The sequence below is a fragment of the Vicia villosa genome, linkage group LG4, assembly GCF_029867415.1.
Source record: "Vicia villosa cultivar HV-30 ecotype Madison, WI linkage group LG4, Vvil1.0, whole genome shotgun sequence".
NCBI lineage: Eukaryota > Viridiplantae > Streptophyta > Magnoliopsida > Fabales > Fabaceae > Vicia > Vicia villosa.
Window position 1 is genome coordinate 177,391,045 of NC_081183.1, and position 27,674 is coordinate 177,418,718.

Sequence of the window (27,674 nt, forward strand, 5' to 3'; positions counted from 1 at the left end):
TAATTTTTTTTATTATAATTCATTATGAAAAATAATTTTATTATTATTATTATTACTATTATTATTATTATTATTATTATTATTATTATCATTAGTCTTACTTGATCTGTTTCAATATTATTATCAACCGTAGAAACATGAATTGAAATTATTCATAACTACATTTTAATAATTGGAATTATTTTAAATTTTTTGTAATTAAAATTATTATAATTTTTTTAATTAAAATTATTTTAAATTTTAAAATATAAACTAGAATAGAAATATATAATAATTATTATTCATAACTCATAAATTATATCAAAGTATATAATTATTATTATTCATTACTCATAAATTATATCAAATTTATGATATGTGAAATAATTAATATCCCAAAATTTTTAATTTTTGGGATTTTTAAATTTTTGTTGTTTTTTCGGAGATGCATCTCCGAATTAATCAAAATCTCAATTTTTGATATGTTTTTGGAGATACATATCCGAAGTCTGGAAAAATCTAAAAAAAAAAATACTTCGGAGATACATCTCCGAAACAGGGGCATCTTAGTGTTTTTGCTGGGGGTCACACCCATAAGGAGGTGGATAAAGAAATTTCCTCAAATAATAGTATGTGTGCCATGAATCATATATTTAATGGTGTAATTGAAAATGATACAGATGTATAGAAGTTGACGCCTCCATTCTTCTTTTGTATTAAATAATGGCACATGTTTCATCATATATATATATATATATATATATATATATATATATATATATATATATATATATATATATATATATATATATATATATATATGATGGAAATGAAACAGCAGTGAATAAATGGTGAAACAGTGGCAATTATAGAACAAAATGTAATTCAAAACAGTCTTGTTTAATCGAAATAGATGATTTAAGCGGTATAATTAGTTGTCCGGAATTTAATAAAATTTACGTGGTAGCTAAGTTTAATTAGTAGATTAACGTCGTGGTGTTATTTTGTTGAAATTGTGATATTTTACGAATCGACCGAAATTGTGTTTGATTTAAATATTCTTTATAAATAAATGTTGGTTTTGTGATGGAAATTGAGACAAATTTTAGGAATAGAATATAATGGAATTGGAATTAGTTTAGTATGACATTAATCGGTTGATTAAATTAAATAGTAGAATTAATTTCAATAATTCTAATAAATATGAATATACTTAGACTTGGATAAATTATTCGGTTTATCGGGAAATTACGGTATCTTGAGAATTTGTCCGTAATCGTGATTTGGTTGAATATTCATGTTGAGAATAATATATTGCTATGCCAGTGATGTTGTCTTGATAAAAAATATCATGTCTAATTGAATTAGTTGATAATTGGAAGTTGATTCGGTTTACTTGATAAATTAGCATGTTGAGATTATCTTACGAATTGATCGAAAATTGTGGTTTTGATTTGGATGACTTTGTTAATATGTGAAATTGAGTAATTGTGCCGATATGCCGAAACGTGATGATAATTGTAATAATCTTGATGATATGCGAATTGTACATTTGTGACGATTTTGTTAATACACGAAGTTGTATGTTTGTTGTGATATGCCGAATTTTATAATTGCGATGATGTGTCGAAACATGAAGATGTTTTGTGATGATTTGTAATACGTGATGTTGTATATATTTGTGATGATGATTTTGTGACTAAGTGAAGATGAAATATTATGGTGACGTGAATTACCTCGTATAGATGGTAATTGATTGTGAAATAGGCTTATGCCTCGTGACAATATGTGATTGTGATGAGTATGTTGTATTGTCTTGTTTGTCGAGTCACATTTCATATGCATACTCTGTGACGGTCTGGATTGGCAAACTAGTGACGAAGGCTTATGCCTTGTGCCTCTGAATTGGGCAATTGGTGACGGGGGCTGAAGCTCCGATTGGTACCACATGCATATGCACAGTTGAGTCGCATTTGAGTCGTTGTCCGTTATTGTTGGTTGGAGTTGTTGATTATGCATTGCGATGCTTATATGACGGTATAGATGCTTAGGGAGCGTATCAAGTGAGAACTGATATTTATGTGAGAAACGAGAACTATCAATATCGATCGTTTGATTTAATTAACGGCTATGATTTAAAAATTCCATATAAAGAACACTTTACTTGATTTTTTTTCTAGAATGATTAATATTTTAAAGAAAAATCATTTAAAGATATTCTTAACAAAAATATTTTTATTTAATTAAATTGTTATAAAAATATTGTGAAATATATTTATTATAATCAAAATGTATTTATTATTTTTATTTTAAATTAAAATTCTCTAAGCTATATATATTTTTCAAGACTAAAAAAATACTAAATAAATATATAAACTTTAAAATAATAAGAAGTATAAATTTTTTAATTATTTTATTTGTATTTAAATTATATTCAATTAAAATTATATCATCTAATGTTTTTTTTAAAAATATATTAGTTCTTACAAAATTAATATAATTTATAAAAAAAAATTAACGCTTAATTCTTGCATTTAAAATTTTTAAAACAATATAACAAGTCTTTTTTTTAAAACAAAACATGCTACCAAATATTTTAATCACAATTTAATTAAAGTATATGATTTAAAAGTGTAATTTTTTAAATTATATATACCGATTGTAGTTAAATTTAAACAAAATTTATCTAAAATTGTATCTCATAGTTTATAGAATTATATTTTTTCATAATTTATTTAGGTAAATAAATTGTTCTAAAGGGGTCAATTTGATTTCTATTGTTCTATATTATTATTGTTAAATTTTTACTTATTAATTTCCATTGCAATGATTAAATTGTTTTTAAAATATTTGGTAGCATGTTTTGTTTTAAAAAGAAAGACTTGTTATATTGTTTTAAAAATGTTAAATGTAAGAATTAAACGTTAAATTTTTTTATAAATTATATTAATTTTATAAGAACTAATATTATTTTTAAAACATTAGATGATATAATTTTAATTGAATATAATTTAAATACAAATAAAATTATTAAACAAAAATTATACTTCTTATTATTTTAAAGTTTACATTATTTTTTAGTATTTTTTTAGTCTTGAAAATGTATATATAGCTTAGAGAATTTTAATTTAAAATAAAAATACTAAATACATTTTGATTATAATAAATATATTTCACAATATTTTTCTAACAATTTATCAAATAAAAATATTTTTGGTAAGAATATCTTTAAATGATTTTCTTTAAAATATTAACCATTCTAGAAAAAAATCAAGTAAAGTGTTCTTTATATGGAATTTTTAAATCATAGCCGTTAATTAAATCAAACAATCGGTATTGATAGTTCTCGTTTCTCACATAAATATCAGTTCTCACTTGATACGCTCCCTAGATGCTTATATGTTGACTTGTTGAAAATGCTTATATATTGATAATGACGCGTATATGTTGACTTGTTGAAGATACTTATATGTTGACTTGTTGAAGATGCCTATGTGTTGACTTGTTGATGATGCTCATATGATGACTTGTTGAATATGTTTATATGTTGATATCATGACTATTCATTGATGATGTTCTTTGTGCTGTTTATGTTGATGTTGTGTGAGGCGGTGATTCATTTATATTCTTTACCTAATATATAATTTATCATGATCCTATTTATATAGTTTGCTATCTCACCCTTGCTGCTGATGTTTCCCCTACCATGGGAAATGGGCAGGTACTCAAGTATAGTTGTGAAAATTTGTTGCTTCATCGAGTCCAGTTGGTGTGTCGCTCTGATACGTAGCACTCGGGGGGTTGCTTATATCGTTATTTCTAGGTTGTTGATGTTTTTGTTGTTGTTATTAGAACCGTTGATTCAAAGTTGAATAATATGAAGTACTTATTATACTTCAAAGTTGTTTGAGTTGGGATAAGCTGATAGTTGACTGTTAATTAGAATGCTATGTATCATTGTTGAATGAAATACAAGTTGAAGTTTTAAGTTGATATGTGATACTCCAATGTGTTGTTTGAAATTTTGAAATACTCTGATATTTTCCGCATTATAATTTTTGGGTAAAATTTGGGGTGTTACAATGAAAACCTAAAGATAAATCAAACAATAGAAATTAAAGAATTTAAGATTTTTATAGTAGCCTTTTTATTTTGTTCCCAAATAAGAGAGTTTGATCCCTAATTTTTTTTGATGAAATGATACGGTGAAATTTTGATTCACAGCCGATTTTCTAGAAAATTAAGTTTTTTATGCTATATCACGTAAATGTTAGAAACACAAAAACACAAGGGTTAGAACACAAAAATACAATTTTTATGACTTTTATATTGGTTTAAATCGACATATAGTCTTTGACGACATTGATTTTAATGAAAAACGTGTAGTAACTAGAGTCAACAGAATTTTCGAAGATGTATTTTCGAATTTACCCTGAAAATTTTTGGAGATATATCTCTGAATCAATTTTTGAGAAAAACGGGGTGTCTGCTTGATTTACGAAGGATGAGATGATTTAATGTGCGTTCGTAGATGCATCTCTGAAAATTTTCGAAGACATTTTTTAGTTTTCAAGAGTGTGGGAGAAAGTACAAGGGTGAGGGAGTAAGACTTTTTATCTCGATTTTTAACAATAACCGAGGTAAAGTCTTATTTACAAAATTTTAATTTTAACCTTTTTTTTTTTACATTTTAATATGCGAAGCACTAGCTTTTTTGACAAAATTTAAATCTTCCTCCTCCTCATCATCATCAACAACAACGCCTATAACAACAACAAAAAAAAAACCAATAAAATTCTTAAACATTATTTCTCACAACAAAAGTAATAAGAACAAAAACAATAAAATCCATGAAATCTTTAAATATTAAATCTCAACAACGATAAATAAATAAATAGAAATAATAGAATACTTAAAAATTAAATCTCAACAGCAAAAGTAACAACAACAATAACAAAATCCAGGAAATCTTTAAACATTAAATCTCAACAACATCAACAACAACGAAAAATAAACAAAATCAATAGAATCGTTAAATACTAAATTTCTACAACTACAACTAACATTAAACAATTTTAACAAGTCATTACTAGATAAAAGCTTACATTAAAAAAATTAACTTTTAAATATTTTTCTGCTCTTCCTTTCATTATTATTGTTTTCAATATGTTAAGTTTAAATTTCAACACTTTGCGTCTAATATTTCATATGGATTGATGAGTTGACAATGTCTTGACCATTGTTACTTTATAAATGGACGACAAAGCTTCGTTACTTAATTTTTTTTCATCAAATTGGTCATAAATAAAAACAATTTAAAAAAATACGCTACTTTGGCCCTCGTTTTTTTAGAAAATCCGAGGTAATAAGTCATAAAAAAAATTTTTAAAAAAATTTAAAGGTGATATTGGTCATGGGGTCAATCCCCAACAACTATATTTTTTTAGATTTTTAAAACTGCACTATTTGCTACCTCGGTTTTTAACCGGCAAAGTCCTGTTAAAATTTTTAAAAAAATTGAAAGGTGAAAAAGTGTTGTTGTTGGGATTCGAAGACATGTGCTCTAAATACTTTATGTTGAGAATCAAGTGTGAGGAAGAAGTCCCACATTGGTTAGAAAAGGAAAGGATGAACACTTTATAAGTGAGAGAACCCATACACCTATCACCTTAAAGTTTAGGTGGACAAGTGGTGTGTCTCTCACAAAGTGTGACCCAAATGTAACATGCTCCTTCGTTGACCCCCTCGATTTTCAGCAAAATCGAGATAATAAGTCATAAAATAAATTTAAAAAATTAAAAGGTGATAAAATCTAGTTGCTGGGATTCGAAGACGCCTCTTAATAATTTTCCCCTCGATTTTTTTTTAAATGTGACGTGTCTATGGTTTACACTTTGGATTTTTGTTGGATGAAGTGAAATATTCATGAAATGTATTATTTGTTGTAGTGCGTCTCATTAAATATGAGCGTTGTGTCATATAAAAAATAAAATAAATAAACTAAAATTTCGGATTTTAAAATGAAGTGACCAAAATCTATATAAAAAAAGAAGATAATAGGGGTATCAAAATTACAATTAAGCCTTAGAAAAATAAAAAAACTTATCAAATGTGACTGAAGTTTGATGTTGAATTAACTCTTTGATCGTTTTTACGTTGATGTAGGAAGATTTGAAAGTGTCTTGAATGTTCTTGAGTAAAGATTTGAAAGTGTCTTGAATGTTCTTGAGTAAATCAAATCTGACAGAAGTTTGAGGTTGAATTAGCTCTATGATCGTTTTTATGTTGATGGAGGAAGATTTGGAAGTGTTTTGAATGTTCTTGAGTAAAGTGAGTTGAGAGATTTTGAGGGATGAGAGTTGGCGAGTTTAAAAGAGTATTATAAAAAATGAAGAAGAAGAAGAAAGAGTTCTAACACCCTTTTGATTAAATAATGTCCAGAGATGCATCTCTGTAATTTATTTTAATGTAACCTAAGAGCTTGAATTTAAAACATTTGTGTTTTACGTACATTCGAAAAATATATCTCCGAAATTGAAAGACATTTTTGGTTTTTCCTTAGGGTGTCGTAGCCAGTGTTTTAAAAACCGGACCAGGTAACCGATCTGGTTCGATTGTTGGATCGAATATGTCATTGAACCGACGAGAACCGGTCAAAACTGGTGTAAATCGGTCAAACCGGCGGTTTTCCAGAACCGGTGGTTTAAATGCATTTTTAATTTTTTATTTTATTTTAAAAACTTAAAACAACATCATTTTAATTATTTTAATGAAAAATTAAAATAAAAGAAAAAAAAATAGAAAATAAAAAAAAATAAAAAAAATAAAGATGTTTCGGATGCGTTTGATTTTGTTGCAGATGATTTTGATATTGAAGATGGAGATACCAACATTGAAATAATTTTTTCTTCTTTGAAATTAAATTTAGTAGACGATGAAGTTATTGTTATTTATTGTAATTTATTCAATTAGATTATGTTGCGATTAAATTTGTTTGCAAATATATACTCTGTAATTTTGTACTATTTTATTACATGTGATACCTATGTTTAAATTTTGAATTTAAATTATGAACTTGTGAATTTATTTAGGATATGATATTTTTTTAAAATTTAAGTGCCAGTTATATATTGTAGAGACTGAATCATCATGTTCAACAATATTTATACCTATATAGTTTTGTTATAATGACGGCCTATTCAACCGAGTTATCCGGTTTAATCCGATTTAGTCACGCGATTCAACTAGTGACCCAGTGGTTCGACCAATAAACCACTGACCCAATACCCTCACCGATTTGATGTCCGATCCGATTTTTAAAACACTAGTCATAGCAATCCATATGGTATTTTTAACAATTCTCTTAATTCTCTTATTTTAAGAGGGTGCGTGTTAGAGACTTCCTTAAAAAGATAACGAGGCCTCTTTTAAACTGTTACAAATCATAAACACTTGGCTGAAAAGATAATAAAATAAAATACTCCATTGATCTTTTACTCAGATGCATTCCGAGAATTTAATGTCAACACTAGTACGCAATCCGAACTGTAACAAAACAATTCATTGAACTATTTTTTATCCAATAACCATGCATAAATCTCATAATCCTTAAATTTGTAGGCTGGTTTCAGGGACAAGTAAAAGGCAAGTAAAATACACATCAACAATGTATGTATATACAGCTTTTAACTTTTATAAGGTCTCCGATTCTTGTGGTCTAAATAAAACCTCCATATATATACTTGGATCATCAGCATTTATACTGCAATATGAAACTGGATTTCCAGATTTTCACTACAGCTGCAACACTATTGAACGTTTTAGCGCACTTCTTCTGCAACTTGACAGTTACGTATACCCCAAAATGACTTAGGTTTCAGATTTCTCTTCGTGGCTGTAAAAAGCCACCCCATATGGGTTTCACAGGTGGCACAGTTAGCTATTGTCCATGCATACCTGCCAAAAAGTAAGAGATTGGATTGCGTATTAGCTTCATGATAAAATAAAATTAAAAAAAAAAAAAAAAAACAGCTTGAAAGATTCTCGGAGGTGATAGTGCGAGACAAAATTTATCAGGGTCACAAGGATCTTGCAACCACTGCTGGACCGTTCTCACACCATATCATGATCCGACTATCATAAAAGCTTGAGCAATTATATTATATGAAATACATTTGAATAGCTTTATGTTTGGCATACACAGACATTAGGAACCTTGGCCACGCCAAAATTATATATACTTCCAAATATTAGGTCGTGAGTAGTGGCAAGGGGGATTATTTCCAAACATTAGGTCCTGAGTACATGGCATTGTTTGGGTATTCCTGTTATAGTTTCTTTTAAAAATGTCCTGCTCAGGACTAGAAAGTATTTCTATTGTATTGTTATTTTATAAAAAATGTCCTGTCAAGACTTTGACCCCTTGCCCAGAGGTAATTTTCAAACAAAAATTGCCACTGAACCACATGATCTGTAAGATTCAGTTGCAATTTTTTTTTTTGTATAATATACGGCATTTGGTTTGACACCCCTAACAAAATAACTCAAGCTCCACCACTGAACATACATTATAGCCCAGACTTTAGTATATGCAGAACTTAACAGTCCAAGTAGCGTGTAACTGTTATAGCTTGAGGTATTGTATGACTAGTGAAGTAGTTTGACATATAGCATTGCTTAACCACACTGAACAGCATTGCTTAACCACACTGAACGTAAGGTGGTCTAACCCCTAGAGTTTAGGTATCAACGAGGCCACAAACTTGAAGGATCGTCTAACTACTATAGCTTGAAATATTGTATAACCATTAAGATTTCGGGGTATAGTCTCACCGCGTCTGACCACTAAAGCTTGAGGTTTCATCTAAGTCTAACTGAATCCCAATGATTAAGGCAGATTTCCCAGTGTACTCGAAGTTCTAAGCTTATGTGATCTCAGGCAGGAGTTGAACACAATCGATAGCAAGGATAAAAAACACATCATGAAGATAGAACAAGTCTAAGAGAATATAAAATAATATTTCATAATATCTTGATATTATGTTAGAATATCTTGCTTTATTGTTAAGCGTGTGTGTGTGTATACGTGCGTGAGCCCGTGTTTATCTCCTAAGATCGGTTTCTAATCTTAGAGAATCTTAGAAGATTAGTTTTCATATTACTTTGTTATTAGCTTGATTTATTTACCAATCTCCCTTTTATTTAGGATTAGATGCCTTGTATCCCTAAAAATAGGGCCCCGTAGCCTTTTTATGAATTTACTATGCAATTCCTATCAAACAATATTCAGAGTTTGATAATCATTCTAGCTATCTTTTGGGCGATACTCTCTGACTTCTCTAACATCCTTAAGTTGCCTCATTAATCATTACTTTAATTTGTTTTAAAAACATATTGTTTTCTTGTGATAGTTTGAGAGGCAGTGTTCCAACCTCTGGAACAATCACACTAGTGAGATTTTGGCAGACTCCATTCAGATGTCAGAGTATCGTCAATGTAGAAAATAAGACTTTGGACTCGGTCAAACCAATTCACAAGTGAGATGGGCATAAATCTGGGCCCAATAAAAAAGCTCAAGTGTGGCCAGAGACAGCTGAGATGGTGAATAATCCATATAGTTTTGACTCGACCACTAAGCCAAAGCTTGATAAAAAATATGTTCCATAGTTAGCACCGCTCATTCGGCTAGTAGTTCAAACTCAAAGGCATTGACATGGTGAAGACAAGAGGGTTAGCCTTTGGAGGTGACCACATTAGGGAGACTAGAAATTGGAGATGAAGTGTGATTTCCAACAAGAAATTCCATTTGACTATGGGCCCATCGGTATCCATGTCTTAGAATTTAGGTTGGACCTAATACGAAATCAGTTTGTGGAGTGAAGGATATCTTCCACTTGTAAACTCATTTTTAGGTCTTACCACATCAAATAAGGGACTCTTAACACCCACACACACACTCCTCACATCCACGACTAGATATTTGGAGCATAACCAGAGTGTCCTGATAGCATTTCATTTGATGGATCTTTGATAGACGCTGATGCTATCTTAAAATTTGGGTTAAACCAAACTCAACCCGTATAAAACTGGTTAGCAGAGTGAGGGATGTCTAAAACTTATAAACTCATTTTAATATCCTATCTCATCCAATGTAGGACTCTTAGAGTTAGACTCATGGATTTTGATTGCTCTAATTAATTTTTAAATACCATGTCAAGAAATACGAGAATCAAGATCTATGTCATGGAATAAGTGACTAAACTATACTCTGAAATTATATATTATAAAACTGTTGAAGATATATTAGAATCTTTATATTTATTGTATAGGATCATAGTTTATGTGGATGATTTGGTTATAACTAGTAGTGATAACATAGCATACTCCAACACATGAAGAGAAATAATCAACAGTTCAGAATATTCACCAGAAAAGAAAATGGGCAGAAACATACCCCGGAAACCAACTGTATTTTGTAAATGCTGGCCCCTTGAGAGCTAACCCTTTTGCGTTGAACAAAGTTGTTATCTCATGCACGTAACCAGTTGAATTTACATATGCACCAACGGGACCTTCACTAGACATCACCAGCATATCACTCCGTTTTGCAATTATAATCTACAATTTTAAAATATTGCAAAAGGAGAAAAATTAATATCTGCACTCAATGAAAGTTGGAAAGAATAATTATATTACGATAGTATCCTGTTAATACTAAAATATTATACTAAAATATCCTATATAAATGTTTGAAAAACACAATATTATGAGAGTTGTTGACGATGATTACCTGACAGATTTTACATTGAATTAGATCAATACTTTCTAGTAGTTCAATTTCCCTTCGCAATCTATATGAGATACCATCAATATCCAAAAGCTCCTGCCTTGTAGATTCAGAAACAGGTATTTTACAGGCAATAGAAAATGATAAAACATCAGGCTTCTTAACAAGAGCATCCATGTTTGGTGCACCAATGATTTGCTTCCACATATCTACAGATCATGAATATTACTGTTAAATTTTAGAGTATTAAAGAGTTATATTATAATAATATATTACTAAAGTTAAGTATTAAGTATTAGGGTTCACAAAAATTTGCCGCCGTAAAAAAAACCTAACCTTACCTCGTCTAAATAAAAGGGTTCAAGCATTGTTTAATTATGATGTTTTGGGTCCTTGTCCAATAACCTCAAATTTTGATTATAAGTATTGTTACTTTTGTTGATGAATGTTCTTGTGCAACTTGATTGTTCTTGTGCAACTTGGTTATATGTAATGAAATCCAGATCTAGGTTATTAACTATATTTTTTTGTAATTTTTGTGCTTAAATCCGTACTCGGTTTAATTGTCATGTTCGCATTCTCCGAAGTGATAATGGCAAAGAATATTTTTCTGTACAATTTAATACTTTCATGAATCAACATGGCATAATTCACCAATCATCTTGCATTGTCGGTCCACAACAAAATGGAGTTGTTGGGCGCAAAAACAGACACTTAACGGAAGTTGCTTGAGCTTTATTGTTTGAGATGAAAGTTCCAAAGGTTTCTTTGGGCAAATGCAGTATTCACTGCTACCCACTTAATTAATTAATTAATCACATGCCATCGTCTGTTTGAAATTGTGTTTTAAATTACTAACTATATGTAAATTGTGTCAAAGCACTAAAAAGGGCAACCTGGTACCATGAAGCTCTTGGCTGATGCTAATGTGAAGTCTAGGGAAGGGTCAGACCTGTTATAGATCTACTGTAGCCAGCCATATCATTTGCAATAGATCGATGACTTGGATTTGTGATCTTGTCACAAGGCAAGAACCCGACCATTGCACCAAGGCTCTCTTTTATTGTACTAAAACACTAAGCTAGATTAATTAACAAATATAAGTGATATATTAGTAGTGACAAATGCTTCTTATTCTAGAGGAAAGCAATAGGTGTTCAGTATAATCTCTCTCCTACACTAAAAAGCTCTAATCAGAAAATCATGCCAATATGCACAACAAGTGAGGGCTTAGGCCTTCTGGTGAGCTTTCAGCTTTGATTTAAAAAAACATTGCCTAGGGCTTCTGATCAATAGATACTCTGAAAGCACAAAGGACCCATTATTTAAATTTGCGATAGATATACTCTAGAAATAAGATTTATCCTTAAACAAATATCAAAATAGGGATAAGCATAGATTTACGAGTATTGTCAATTCGGTGAATCTGTTTAGACATTCTGACGAGTGCATGAACTGTTCGTAAGAATTTTCCATTTAGATTGAGCTTTGAAATTAAAAACCATACATAATAATCAGCATGCAGAAAATAAAAACAAGACTTAGTGCAACTAAAAATAGTGATATTATAAATACGTCCATTTAAGTTTTTAACCTTAAAAAAATGGCTTGATAAAGAGTTAGAAGGAGCAAGGAAGAGCTACCTGCAGCCCTTTGTGCAAGCCAATAGGAGTCAAACATACGATACACCCAACCAGGCAAGAATGCTCTTGAAATTCTATGTGAGGAGTAGGGGTCTTTATTTTTAGAACACCAATTAAGCCCTTCTCTGATGGAGGGCTGTTTTCCAGAAGAGGAACAGCTCCCAATTCTAGAATCCATATTTTCTGCATCTTTTTCATGGTCAGCTAGCATTAAGGTGTCTGGGTCATCTAGATTGGATCTAATTTCCTGATCTGACTCATCTGTCGATTTATCACCACTGCTGCTTGCTGATTCATCATATTCATTATTGGTACGAATGAGTGATTGATGGATTCTTCTCGCTGCTGGTGAAAGTTCATTCTCAAAGCTATCTTCTGTATCACTTTCCTCATTTTCGGAACCCTGGCCATCAACAGAATACTTGGAAGACAACACGCTTGAGGCAGCACGGTAACAAGGCAGATTACTTAGGGGTGTTAATTTTCCAAAAGCATCCCTTGGAGTTCGCGATGGTATGTCTTCCTCAATTATTTGGACCTCTCCATAAGGCTAAGAAGAACCACCCCGACCAAAGAAAGAAAATGAGAACCAAAAAAAATCAATATTCACCAACATAAAATCTTGTGAAGATTAATTTTTAAAAGGAAAAAGCAGGAAACATGATAATATTCTAACCACTCTTTCCACATCAATCCAACACCGTCTTAGGCGAAATCGTTGTTGTCCACGAGTAACCAAATTAAGGGAACCATCTTCTAGGCGCCCGTACTGCCGAATCTGTAGAGATAAATTTAGCAAGCAATACAAATTGGTTGATGCAATAATATGATTAACTATGGCAAGATTGAGACTTAAAAATACATATGAACTTTGTTAACCCCCATCAATAGATTATCTTGCATTAACAAATAAGATGTATGTATTATCTCAAAAAAATAAGATATAAGTAATTCAGCTCTGCATATCCCAGTCCCTCAGCTGCATCAGACGGGTTATGCAGAATTACATTCGGCAAGTAACGGAACTTCACGGACATAAACTTTATAAAGTACATGGAATTGTAATACAACCAAAGACTTCATATTTCAGGTTGGATGTATAGAAAAAATATGTCATGTAGAAAAATAATTATTACAAGATTAATCGATATTTTATTTGCATAAGATTCAACGTTCTCTGTATTTACGTATAGAACTACAAAAGTGTAACGGTTAGGAAAATATGATAATTTAATTAGTGTAGAACAGTCCAATCTTATAATTTGGTATTTCAAGTTATTAGGATTTGGCATAAATTCAACCTTGAGATCAACCTTGCTCTCAAGGTTGAAAACGAAAAAATCAGTTAGAGTACTTTGGCATTACTGTAGCTACTGTAGTGTGAATGATTCCCTCCGATTTAATTCATCTCATAATATCTATCTCCATGCTCCATCATTTGTATAGGCTTGGCTCCTGTAATTTCCAAAGTTGTTAAGGAGCTACCATGGTCATTAATGGCAACATTTGTAGAATCATTGCTGGTTAATATTGTTGTAGCTTGTAGGAATAGTAAAAGAATGAATTTGGGCACTCCTATCGGTTAGTGATTCACTCAATAGTAGTTGAGAAAAAAAGTTCCCTCCACAAGGATGCCATTGTACGAGGCACGATGACATATCTAATGCGCTCCTAACTTTGATTTTGTCTTCCAGCTCCTACTTGTGTGACCATTTCGAGTTTCCATCTCCAGAGCATTCTCAACTCGACAGGCTGTTACCGTTCAAGTGTGAATCTTTGTTTTGTGCGCTAAAAAACAAGGGTTGTGCTCCAGACTACCTCCTTTCTGTTAGGTACTTGGGGTTGGTTCATTAATCACATCGGTTGGTAAACATTGCTAGTTACCATATCTCAGAGATCCCATTGCTGATATGCATTTGAGCTATGGATATAGCAGGAGAACCACATACTATCCTCAACTTGAGCTAAGAACATTAGGTCTACAGTCAGATATTTATATCACATAATACCCATTTGCCCCCTTGGTTTGTCTCTAGAACCCATCCAACGACAACCAAAATCATGTGAATCTCTAAGTATGCTAATTCTCTAAAGCTAGTCAACTAACTATAACTATCACTAACTAACTTCTTATATTCTATCCAAATAAACACCTATGATGTTGTCATATCTCTTTAGGACTCACTCCTGCCTACAGACAGGCAGTTTATTCATTATCCCATAATCTAAAAGATTGAAATTGATTTCATATCTTACAGGTAATATGCAAACGCAAATAATTGTTTCAATTTGTTAATAGTACACTGATTGATTTGAGAGGATATACCTCTGCAGTTGTCCCAATGCTTGCAGATTTCATCCTACGATTTTCAGTATCACTGTGAACTCGGATCTGGAAAGAGAAAAGCTTGTTAGATTCATGTGTTTTGAGAAAAACGACAAGAGACTCCACAGCATGTCTGAATCACAAGCATTTATCATAAGGAATTTACCTACCACACCAATGGTGTAAGGAACATCAACTCGGCTCAAAGATTTCTCAACAGCAGCCACAAAATTGGATTCAATAACTCTCAAGGGAAGAGTAGCCCCAGGAAAGAGCACAACTCCTGAATATTGCAAGGATTAGTGAATGTTTCTCCCAATAAGTTAACACTTACATGCAGGACACAATGACAATACAAATATAAAAAATGCTGTGAGCTTCATTAAACATGTTCAAGAGATATCTATAAACCAAACCGCTATACTAAAATCCATAAAGGACAACACAGATACCTTGAAGATAGAAAAGTGGAAGGTTCAATACAGTCCCACCATCCAATAAAGTCGCCCGATGGTGCGTGTCTTCAACATCTACATACACAAGCAATATCAAATTCAAAATCAAGCAATCCAATTGGAATCCCATATATATTGTACATAAAACCATATAGAACCAAGTCAAACACCTACCGCCCAAATATGTATGTAAGGATGCTAAACAAGTGTTGTAAGTGAATTCACCAGGAACAACGCCAGCACTACCATAGCCAACACTATCGCATTCCAAAGAGTATGAACAAAAGACTGTCAGTACCACACAACAAATATTGAAAACTCAAATAGACAAATCGTGAAAATGGAAAACGGTGATAGCTATTACGTAAGATCACGGTGGTTGTCGTTGTTGTCGTCGTCGGAAGAATCGTGAAACTCGTCGACTTCTTCGACCTGCAATTCCTCGAGATCGAGCTCGAGAATCTGTTGGATTTGGTGTCGCTCCCGCTCCCTCTCGAGCAATCTTCTGTTATCTGATTCCTCCATTTTTGAAGTGTTAGGGTTTGGTTCTGTTGTGTGCGAAGTAACAAACAACGAACTGAACTAGTGTTAAAGGGAATTTTTGGATTTAGATTTTCTAGTTATGTGCTGTCATGGTGAAGTGAGTATCGTGAGAGGGAAGCTCCCATCTCATTTCAAACCTGGCACTTGAAATGTATGGTGCACGGACACATTGATGATTGAAAAATCATTGTTATTATTTGGATTTTTTTATAAATAAAAATGATAGATAGTTTTTAACTTTATACCACCGGTTTAGTCCGGTACTGTTGTTGTCCCTGCCAAATCCATCGCCAATTGCCACTTCATAACCACTTCATGATATATATAGAAAGAGACAAGACAAAAGTTAGAGAGAAATTAGAATATTTGTATTATGGTAGTTAGGTAGAATTTTTGAAAACATGATTATTTGGGTATTTTTATTTAAAAAAAATCATTTATATCATACAATAATATAAATAAGTCTTGTTTATGGTACTTCCAAACGGAAAAATATAATATGTGCACTTAATATACATAAGTGGATGAAGTTGATTAGAAGGGGAAAAACAAAAGCATTAACATTTACTATTCATAATACTCTTTTTTAGATGATAATTGAGGATATGTCTCAATATATTAAAAAAGAATTCAATGAAAAAATTATATTGAAGAAAATACGAGTGCATATCTTTTGTGAGAGAATTGTCTGTTAAAAATACGTTATTAGTAAAATTTAATGGGACAAAATCATGGTGAAAAAAAGTGTATAATATATTTAATTATTTTTTTCAACTAAGTGATCATCTCTTCGACGATAAAAACCAATCTTTTGTATTAATTGGTTAAAAAAATTATTTACAAGTGTCATCATGTAATGATAAAACTTCGGCATGATTTAAAGAAGTAGTTGATATGAGTTGTTTAAGGTGTATTAAATAATTGTACCACTACAAGTAAATAAGTAACATGTTTGTGATAAGGATCTCACGGGTAACATGCAACTCTAAAGTATTAAAGTATATGTTTGACTATGTTTTGATGTCTTTGTGTGGGTGAAATACTATATCATGCTAATAGATTGACTAATTTTGATATATCATGGCGTATATAGTTAACAAGATACATTAGTGCTCGAATTGCATTAAGATTTGGTACTTTAGGACCACGTAGTTTTGCATCCTTTTATTAAGGAATAAAAAGATATTCTCCACGTCTAATGATCTAATAATAATTGGGATAGATAACATATAAGATTTGTTCACATATAGATAATTTACCACTTTTGTTATATATTTCTTGGTTTACAAAAATTTCATTGTTCAAATGTCTAATTAGTAGTCCTATACATGAATTTGTTTTTTCCAAGTTCTTTATCTCAAACTATTTCTTTAAGCAATTTATAACTTTCAGGAGTTCTTCCGGAGTTCCAATAATATTTATATATCTATATATGAAAATTATTTTTAAAAATTACTTTTTAAATTTTTTTCATAAAAATACAAGGACAAATATTGGATTGATTTATATATCTCTCCCTTGACAAATATTCAAAAATACATTTGTTTTAATTTGTACTGGTCAAAAAGTATAGGATGTAGGTGTTCCCCCTGCAAAGACAGAGAGATCAGAGGCCCTTATAGATATATTACTTGTTTGGTTTGTGAGGATTTTTTCACGACGGCGAGAAGTCTTGTGTGGTGGTTTTGAGGTTGTTTAACTAACCAGCTCACATGAGGTGAGAGATCCTGCAGACGGTCGGCGATGCTAGGTTGAAAGGGGCACTTAGATTGGTTGTTTATGTTACTGTGGTAGTGAGCGTAGTACTCTTCGAATAGTAGAGAGTATATATGACTTAGAGTCTGTCGTATAAGTTATGATTTGTCCTTGATCCCCTAGAGGGGTAATGTTTTTATAGAGGTTTCTAGGACATATATTTTTTCGGAAAAGGTCACCGCCCACTTAGTCAAATAGCAGATAGTTGAATCCTTATTTTCAAGGGAGACGTGAATCAGTAATGACTCTGACTTTCTCTTTATCACAGACACGACTTATCTCGCGTTTTTTTGTATGGGCGAGATAACACTCAATGGTGAGGCAGTACCTCCTTCTGGGTGATGTTTCGTCATCGCCTCTTCTTGGGCAGTCCCAGGACATCACCCTAGATAAGGCCTTTTGCAAATATAACACTACATAGTTCCTCAGACACGAGGCCTTCGGCAAAAGGCAACGTGTTTTTCACTTGCGGCTAAGGGGAGTATCTCGGGAACTGGGGCGATGTTTTTTACTCGACCTTAGGAGTTTAAGCCTTCTAGACACGATAGTGCGTAGCCTGGTTGATGAGATGTTAAGTCCCTTAGGATAGGTGTATTAACCTTTCGGGTGGGACTCCTATCGAGCTCTATATGAATATTAGAAATCAAGTCTACATGGCTTGACACAGGTCGTGCCTCTTAGGCATTTTTTATTAGAAGCGATTCTTTCCGAGGAGACATTAAGTCCCTCATGCGAGAGTCTAAGTAGTTTGAGGAATCTAAGTTCCTCGGACGCTGTAATGCATAGCCCTACTGATGAGACATTGAGTCTCTCAGGTGATACGTGTTAACCTTTCACGCGTGTAACTTAAAAAATTCTTTAAGGTTGCTCTGAAAAATAGGGTGAGACTATTTTCCCCTACGTGGGTAAGGATTTTTTTTTAATGAGGTGCCAACTTTTTTTCTTACTTCATTTATATCAAGTTAATGTGAGGAAAATCTAAGTTCACTATGCATGTTGATCACAATTAGAACTATTCTCACAATTAGGACTTCTATTTGATATCTTACTTACATTGTACTCATTACTTCGGCATATATTTTCTTTCCGAGCATACACTTGGGGTTACTTGACATCATCCAATGAAAGATGTAATTAGAATCTTCATTCCACCCTAAAGTTTTCTATAATTACTCCTTTTTATGTCGCATACTATGAGAGTGAAAGGACTTAATATTCTCCATCAATGATAAGTTTGAATATGAAGGGCTAGTCTTGTTTAAAAACATACAAACAATAACAAAACACAAGTTAGACATAAATTTAAACAAAATGACTTTGGCTACAATAATTTCTCATTTTGCTACGCTATATTAATGTCATATGCCAAATATAGATTATCATCACCAAAAGTTTTTCATAGCATAACATCTATGGATTCTTTTGGTCCGTTTGGTTCAACGGAGGGGAGGGGAGGGAATTTAATAGAGGAAAAGGGAATGGAGGGAAAGGGAGGGGCGGGAATTTAACTAAATATAGGTTTGGTTCAAGAAGGGGAGGGGAGGGGAGATGTTTTTAACAACATGTATGTTAGATTCACAAGGGGAGGGGAGGGATTTTAAAATCAAATTACTTTTTTATCCTTATAAATATTGTTATTTGTACTTCGTAAAAATAATTCTAAATAACAATAATATCGAGTAAATTTCCCAAAAAAAAAACTTGTTCGTTCATAAATCATACTATAACAGTAAACATCAACACATTAGTTGAACTATAGATGACCTCATAACCAATTATTTAATTGCAAAACTACTAGGAATATTAATCCTGCAAAATCAAATATTTGCACTACTTGTCATGTACAATATTTTGCACCTAAATTTAATATATTTATTTATTTTTAAATATAAAATACAATATTCTATAATAAATAAATTTAAACACTAATTTTATTTTCTTAGTTTTAAGAATAAAAAAGATTAATAATTTATATTTAAATATTTCCCCCACTAAATAAATTTTATAGCTTTGTTCTTGTGAGTGACTCAACTTACAGTCTCGTTTGAGTGACTTTACTTAAAGTCTTTTTTTAGGAACTCAACATAAAGTCTCGTCTGAGGGACTTAATTTAAATTCTCGACTAAGAGACTCAAATTAAAGTCTCATTCGAGGGAGTTAACTTAAAGTCTGGTCTAAGGAATTTTACTTAAAGTCTTGTCTTGTGGAGGGACTCAACTTAAAGTCTCACTTAAGAGACTCAACTTAAAGTTTCACTTGAGAGACTCAACTTAAAGTCTTGTCTGAAGGGCTCTACTTAATGTCTCACTTAAAAGACTAAACTTAAAGTCTCGCCTAATAAACTAAACTTAATATCTCGCCTGAGGAACTCAATTTAAGGTCTCACCTGAGGGATTCATCTGAAAGTCCTGCCCATAATAAATTAACTTCTTCCTAGATTAAATCACTCGATCCTTTTGCAAAATCCTTGTGCTTAAGGAATTATGTGTTAGTATAAATTTACTGGGCCCTAAGAAGGAGGGTCCATGACTTCCTCTCATGTTTAACACCCTAAAGCTTTATAAATACCTCTATCTCTCTATCTTATTGCTGAGGAGGGACATCTAATTTTTTACACAAATATCACATATAAAGCTTCTCGCGTCTTTCTGGGAAATAACTTTAACCTCTCAAGAAACCCTGAAAACCACTGTCAATCCTTAATAACTAGCTGTTGTCACATATTGTACTTTTAACAAGTACACAAGATAATCAATGACTAAACAAGATATACTCTATTCGAGAAAAATGGATTTCTCCTTATATATTCCGATTTTTGTGCTTGAATGTTTACCACTAAAAGGAATATTTTAAGAATTTTTTAAATTCAAGTGCTTGAATGTTTATCGATTAAACATGTTTGTGACACAATATGAAAAAACTTTTGATGCACAAACAAGAAAAAAAAGAAGACCTTAAAAAACAAGAAATTCAAAGCCATTAGTGTATTTCAATTAATCTCACTTTAAAATATGGGATAGAATATTTTTAAAAATAATAATGACAAAAAAAAAATTGAATTTAAGATTTTTTTTTATAAACCAGGTATCCGTAAAGACTAGACATCAAAATTCTATATTAAAAAATTTAATTTAATATTATTGCAGGTCTAAAATTAAATTTGAATCAAAACCTCTAATTAATACTATTTTTAAATCAAATTAATATTGCGTAAATAATTACGAAAATTGTTGTAAAATTTTTAATTTTTTCTTTTAAAAGTAAAACACGTTCCCCTAATTTGAAGTTAAAATGTTTTTTCATTTTTTAACCCAAAACCTAAAAATTTCTTATTTTTTGTTTCAATACTTTCCCAGCCATTCCAATCCTGTGAGTCCGGCCATAGTTCCGGCCACCGTGAAGCTCGTCGTTACAGCGGAAGGGTTTTCGGTTCGTTTCGTCTCCCAGCGTGAGTTCTATCTCTCCATCGTCTTCTCCTCCCAGCGTGAGTTATCTATCTACTTCATATCCACTATTTTGCTTTATTGTTGCGATTTTCTGCTTTTTTATTAAGCAACTGAATATTTGAATTATTGATATTTTGATGGTATTGTAGTTTGAGAAAATGAGACATGCACTAGTTCATTGAGAATCAATTGTTTTGCAGTTATTTATAAAATGTGATTACAAAATGAGCTTATTTAATAATAGTTGCAATCTATGAAGCACCGAGACCCGAACACAACACCGCTAATAATTTGAAAAAAATAAATTAATGGTAATCACAAGTCTCGGTGTAAGCGTCGGCGTCGAACACAGACACAGAAACACCATTTTTCAGAGGTGTCGGTATTACATAGGTTTTAATTAATTGTTTGACAATGTAAAACTATACTATTTTATAGTGAGAGTGCATCTCCATTGAACTCTCATGTTACATAAGTATATATGTCCGGGTGTTGTCGATGGCAGATGGTGGAGAACCAAAATCCTGTCGCACATGCAGCTATGTGGTGCTGTCATAGCAGATTATGATGGAAAAGTCTGCGATATCAGCCAATATTTGCCATTTCGCAGAGTCTAAAAACCGCCACTGATATCTGACATGGATGATATGGGATAACATTCATATATCATGTATATGATTTTTTTTTTCAGTTTTATTTTTAATAACAAATAGATTCTTATGATTCTACAATTTAGTTTTACCTAGGCCAAAATATTTTATTTAGAATCTTGATTTTGAAAAATGAAGTATTCTTGTTATCAGTCTAGTTGTTGTAGATCATCTGTGCGGTTTTATATTTTTTTTTACCTAGAATATTGAATTTCTTGTTTTTCTCTCTTAACAGCTACAAATTGATTGGAGTTATTTTGTTTAGCATCTTTTGGAGAAGGGATTTTTCTGTTCCTTTTGATCCCTCGAACCGCTGCCACCATTTACAGTTATTAAACTATTCCCACAACCTCGAGATTTTCTTTATCTTGAACAACTCATAGTATTGAACAGAACAAAGTTTTTTTTTATCAGACCAAAATTTTCATGGAAATTCAACATATGGTTTCTGGGTTTTCTCCAAAACTATCACCCGCACCATCAATTCGAATTGGAAAGCAGCTTTTCTCTTTGAAACCCCTTTCTTTACTTTCTTCTTCATACCCTTCTATTCAGTCCCAGAATTTTGAGGTTTTGAGTGGAGCTTATTATCCTATCAATATTGCAAAAAGAGGTGGATGTTATAGCTCTAGGAGGAGAGTATGGTGTAGCAGTAGCAGGGATATTGAAGATCCAAACAAGGGGCACGAGGTGAGAACTCAGGTCACGGGGAGAAGAAAAAAGTTGGCAGTGTTTGTGTCTGGTGGAGGATCAAACTTCAAATCAATTCACGAGGCATCCAAAAGGGGATCACTTCATGGAGATGTCATTGTATTGGTTACGAATAAAAGCGGTAATTGTCCATCTAGTTACCCCTTTACTTTCATTTGTGCTTTTGTATAATAATATGATGTAACTTTTAACGATTTTCTATTATCGTTGAGCTTAGTTACATTCTTTACTGGATTCTTGCACTAGTAATTTTCCTATAAGCACATTCTCTCCAATTTTAATTGATGACACACATGGTTTTACATTGCGATTGCGTTGTTGCGCATTGTGGCATAGGTGTGAAATAATTTTATGTTTACTCACCATAGAAATGTTTCAGTTTGCTCCACATATGTTGAGAGGTGCTTGACATACACAGTTGTGAGAGACTCTTGACATACACAGTTGCGAGATACTGAAGATGTCAAAATTTTCTTCAAATCTTAAGTAGGGTCTAAAATTTATGTCTGAGAAGATTTCAACGAACAATGTAGAGACATCTTGACGCGGTTGTTATAGTGGCTAAAAGGGTCTTATGCGGTGGCTGTTGCGGTTACGATGTGGTCTGTACACATGATTGATGTTCACACCGCAATTGCGGTGCGATGCCGTAAAGTCTCCCTAATGTTTGAATGAGAGGGATCCTCGTATTATGGTCTTGGCTAGCTTTCCTGATTTTTTGCTTGTTATTAAGAAGATACAAAAAATATAACTATCTCGCTACAAGTCTGCTCAGAACTCCGCTTTTCTATCTTCGTAGAATTCACGCGGCATTCTTACTTACTGTTTTAGCCCTGTCACTATTGATTACTCTTGATCTGAAGCACCCCTTTTCCATTCATAGAGAGATTGCTCATAAGGGTGACGTCGGGGGGAGGTTTCCCTGTGCCGGAGGGAGTTCCCTCCTAGGGTTTGGGTGTTGTATCAATAGAAAGAATCCGCTCCACGAATATCGGAACTTAATATTGCAGCCGCTATTCGAAACCGCGATAACACAATCTCATGATTAAGATGGCATGGATGTCTATTTTCTTAAACTATACATATAGCTTAAAGAATGAAACTTCTTTTTGTATTGAGGCAGCTAGTCACACGTGACTAGGCATATTATATTGACCTATGTAGTAAGTAGCAGATAACGTAGCATATTGGCCGACCCCCAAAATGCCATAGCAGTGTAGAGTAGCAGATAACGTAGCATAGCGGCCGACCCCCAAAATGCCATAGCTATGTAGAGTAGCAGATAACGTAGCATGGCGGCCGACCCCCAAAATGCCACAGCAGTGTAGCGGTATCACTATGGCCGCATCATCAAAGTCTAGGGAAACAATAAGAGCTCTACAAATATCAACTTAAACCCAGAAGAATGCACAAAATGAAACAAATTCATTACTAATCATCAAAGTTCGTTGCTACTAAACATAATATAATTCAAGTAGCAAATAAGTTCCAGCCTCCATGACTCAAAATAACACATCTAATATTCAAACATACCATAAAAGCAAAATAGAAAATAAGTTCTAGCCTCTAAGACTCAAAATAACACATCTAATATTCAAACATACCATAAAAGCAAGATAGGAAATAAGTTCTAGCCTCCAAGACTCAAAATAACACATCTAATATTCAAACATACCATAAAGCAAAATAGAAAATAAGTTCTAGCCTCCAACCCTCAAAATAACACATCTAATATTCAAACATAACATAAAGCAAAATAGGAAATAAGTTCTAGCCTCCAAGGCTCAAAGTAAAATATCTAAGCATTCGAGTAAACCCAAGTGATTCCTTAAAGGCTATCACTATCATAATCATCATGTTTAAGGTCTTCCGCATCATCCTTTTCTAGCTCTTCATCGTCATTATCACGTGAAATTTATTGAGCATCCTCCTCCTCCTCTTCATCTATGTTCTGAGTAGACAGGCCAGCTTGGTTCCTCATTCTTCGTAGGCCCCTAGTGACTACTACTGGCTCACCAAGTCCTGTTGCATTAGCAACATCCCTCCAAGTCATTGTATCACCCTCATAGACCAAATCATCTCCAGCTCCACCCGCTACTTCATCTTCACCCATTCTCCGGTCAAATACTCACTTAAAACATCAATATAAGTTGAGGCAATGAGATCAATCAAGTCACGATTGTCAAAGCGTTCCTAAAGCGTTTGGTTATACTTGACAAAAACCAAATCTAGCAACTTTTGGAGCTCAAGCTTGTTTCTTTTCTTGGAATGTATCTGTTATAATGTTTTCAAAAAAGAATATTAGTTTCTTTCACAACCATTATAATATACCAATCAATGCTTCAAATAAACTAAGCCAAAATCACATTTACTTACTTGCTTAAACGTACTCTAGTTACGTTCACAACCTGAAGAGTTGCATGTCAAGCTCAATACTCTAATTGCAATTTTTTGCAAGTTTGGAACATGATGCCCATAAGTCTTCCAGCACTCAGTTGTAACAAATAACCAAGTAAGATTACTATTAACATAAAAGCTGATTAATTAAATTTATCGAAACAAAGCACTTTAACCTACCAGGAGCCATAGCAGTTCTATTTCTTATTGCAGTCTTCAAGCTAAAGAGTCCTTCAGACCTCTTGTAATATGCTAGTTCAGCTGTAGCTTCATCCTCTTCTTCACTAGTAGCACTTAGCTTCTCACTACATTTAAGAAGCCTATCATTAGTTTCATCATTCCCTTCGACACTTGCATCACCATAGTCAAACTGATGATTAAAGGAATGGCGCTGCATGTAATGGTTGATGAAGTTGGCATTCACATCTTTTATCAACGATGACAAAAATATCGTTGTACTTGTCCTCATTGTTATTGAAAGATTTCATCATGGTTTCCTTGGTCCTATCAATAGCCTTATAGATGTAACCCATATCAGGTTGTTTCTCATTATCAACAAGCCTTAGTACATGCAAAAGAGGTCCCGTGTCCTTAAGACTGTAGACCGTGTCCTTAAGACTGTAGACCATGTGATTCCAAAAGAATGGCATAAGTACAAACAATGTCCCTGCACTTAGTTACTGTTGCACTCTCTTCTCTCGGTGTTCACCTTTGTCCTTCTCTTTGATAGTGCCATAACACACACTGCTACTTCTGCAACAGCGTACTACACTGCAACACTGTACCGCACGGCAATACTATTACGTAGCCCAGGGCCACTGCGATGCAATGCGTCACCGCTATTGACTACAGAGATATTGACACTGTTTTGATTTACTTTAAATCTTTAGTCTTACTAAAATTTCCTTTTTATTTTAATACCAGAGTGTGGAGGTGCTGAGTATGCAAGAAATAATGGTATACCAGTTATATTGTTCCCTAAAGCAAAGGATGAATCCGATGGATTGTCTCCTAATGAGCTTGTTGATACACTAAGGTTAGACGTTTCTTTATTTCATTTTCTGCTATTGCATTTAACTGTTAGTATTTAATGCTTATGATATGTGACTTTTTTACATCAAAGTTGAAACACAAAGGAAAAAAAAAAAATCAATTTAGCTATGACTAAATTAGCAAAAGGGATAAAAAGAATGGAGATATGGTACATGGAGATATGATTATATATAACATAAGGTTCATATTTTCTACAGGAGATTGGAGGTGGATTTTATTCTTTTAGCTGGATACCTCAAACTTATACCAGTGGAACTGATCCGAGCTTATGAAAGATCAATATTTAACATTCATCCATCACTTCTTCCAGCTTTTGGAGGCAAGGGCCACTATGGTATGAAGGTACATAAAGCAGTAATTGCTTCTGGCGCAAGGTACGCTCTCTCAACATAAGTATGTTGTTTTTATGAAACATTTTTATGCTTTTTCCTTACTACTTATACTTGCATCATTGTCTTTGTTAGATTTTCAGGTCCTACAATTCATTACGTGGATGAACACTACGACACAGGGCGTATCCTTGCCCAGCGTGTTGTCCCTGTGCTTACTAATGATACTGCAGAAGAGTTGGCTGCTAGGGTTCTAAAAGAGGTAATGGCAGTTTATAATCATCAATCAGCAGCTCCCAAAAAATTGTGGCATTTTAAACCAATGATCAACTTCAGTCCCATATGAAATTTAATTAATATATTTATCATAAGATGCATTCATGCATTACAGCATTTATGCAACAAAATACTAATAATTTAGCATTTTGATTTTGATCAAATGAATACAGTTTAATAATTCCGTTGTTTTGATTTCCAAATTTAGGAACACCAATTATATGTTGAGGTGGTAGAGGCTTTATGTGAAGACCGTATAGTTTGGAGGAAAGACGGTGTTCCTCTCATCCAAAGCAAAGAAAATCCTAATGAAACTTATTGATTTATCACTTATATGGTCAGAATTTCTCTTTTAATCTTTTACCTGCACTCAGATTATAATATATCGATCCATTCTCCTTAATTTCTTAACCATCTTTTTTACCATAAATCCTTGCATCTGACGCGATTTTGTTCCTATTGCAGGGGATTTTAACAAATCGTGAGCTCGAGTATTCAGGTGGCACCCTCTCTCAGAATACAATAAATAGGAAACCACAATTTTTTTCTCCTAACCTGTTTGTTATAGACTTATTATGTTAATTTGCAACTCAAAGGACCTTAAGACTTATCTACCATGTGGTACCCCACAAGTGGCAAATGTTGAATTTGCATTCTCATATAAAGCGAATAAAGATTCTCCCTAGAGTAGCAATCTTGGTCCCTCTTCACATGTGAATTCCCATTTTGAATAAGCTTTGTGGAGTGTTCATAAAAGCATTGGTCCTCCTTGGAGAAAGGGAATAAAACATTTTCCATTGAGTAGGTAGCAGTCTTGATCGCCGCCCTCCACTTGCACATTCTCATATTGCATAAGCATTGGGGAACGTTTGTGTGTGAGGTGACTTTTATATATGGAACTTTTGTTTTGGAAAATGAATGCTCTGATGCAACTGTGTGACATAGTTGCAACTTTTGGCCGTTCGATTTAAACTAATGGTGGAAATTGTTTAAATTTAATTTACTAGTTGTGTGATCTGAGTCGTCTGATATGAAATAAATGACTGACATTATTTAGCATAGTATGTATTTGTCTGCTGCATTTGCTGTCATTTTTTCATTCATTCATGTATTTATCATTCCTCTCTCTTTCTATAGCCCATGTGAGAAGATACCACAACAACAGGATACAACAACCAGTACTTCAAACTTTTAGGAAATTGCTAATCTCATCCTAAAAGGTGAAAAAATATTTTGTGAAAATTCAAAAATGCTGATTCTGGAAATGCATCTCCAGATGTACCCTTTATACACCAAAATACGTCTTAAGTGAATCTTACCCTATT

At 32.8% G+C, this 27,674-nt stretch overlaps 2 protein-coding genes across 2 annotated transcripts; one reads left to right on the forward strand and one right to left on the reverse strand.

The window, feature by feature from the left end:
* Nucleotides 1-7,444: 7,444 nt before the first annotated feature.
* On the reverse strand, nucleotides 7,445-15,916 carry LOC131596110 (uncharacterized). The gene is made up of 10 exons (XM_058868678.1): nucleotides 15,554-15,916; nucleotides 15,364-15,446; nucleotides 15,187-15,264; nucleotides 14,905-15,017; nucleotides 14,735-14,800; nucleotides 13,085-13,186; nucleotides 12,409-12,958; nucleotides 10,769-10,974; nucleotides 10,433-10,596; nucleotides 7,445-7,935 (listed from the first exon to the last, which is right to left on the reverse strand). The coding sequence occupies exons 1-10, from the start codon at nucleotides 15,712-15,714 to the stop codon at nucleotides 7,800-7,802; spliced, it is 1,659 nt and encodes a 552-aa protein (XP_058724661.1). The 5' UTR covers nucleotides 15,715-15,916; the 3' UTR covers nucleotides 7,445-7,799.
* Nucleotides 15,917-20,787: 4,871 nt separating this feature from the next.
* Nucleotides 20,788-27,410, forward strand: LOC131596111 (phosphoribosylglycinamide formyltransferase, chloroplastic-like). Its single transcript, XM_058868679.1, has 7 exons — nucleotides 20,788-20,971; nucleotides 21,819-22,415; nucleotides 25,616-25,727; nucleotides 25,942-26,118; nucleotides 26,209-26,335; nucleotides 26,558-26,686; nucleotides 26,815-27,410. Exons 2-6 carry the CDS (start codon nucleotides 22,010-22,012, stop codon nucleotides 26,669-26,671), a joined length of 936 nt encoding a protein of 311 aa, XP_058724662.1. The 5' UTR covers nucleotides 20,788-20,971; nucleotides 21,819-22,009; the 3' UTR covers nucleotides 26,672-26,686; nucleotides 26,815-27,410.
* The last annotated feature ends 264 nt before the right edge of the window (nucleotides 27,411-27,674 follow it).

What these genes read in the sequence shown, in the direction of transcription:
- LOC131596110 (XM_058868678.1), bottom strand. Translation starts at nt 15,714, where the DNA reads ATGGAGGAATCAGATAACAGAAGATTGCTCGAGAGGGAGCGGGAGCGA. An exon ending in TTCCTTACACCATTGGTGTG is followed by an intron (nt 14,801 to 14,904) that starts GTAGGTAAATTC and finishes TTCTCTTTCCAG; the next exon opens with ATCCGAGTTCACAGTGATAC. An exon ending in TTCAATGTAAAATCTGTCAG is followed by an intron (nt 10,597 to 10,768) that starts GTAATCATCGTC and finishes TTAAAATTGTAG; the next exon opens with ATTATAATTGCAAAACGGAG.
- LOC131596111 (XM_058868679.1), top strand. Translation starts at nt 22,010, where the DNA reads ATGGAAATTCAACATATGGTTTCTGGGTTTTCTCCAAAACTATCACCC. An exon ending in GTAATTGCTTCTGGCGCAAG is followed by an intron (nt 26,119 to 26,208) that starts GTACGCTCTCTC and finishes TGTCTTTGTTAG; the next exon opens with ATTTTCAGGTCCTACAATTC. An exon ending in CTGCTAGGGTTCTAAAAGAG is followed by an intron (nt 26,336 to 26,557) that starts GTAATGGCAGTT and finishes TTCCAAATTTAG; the next exon opens with GAACACCAATTATATGTTGA.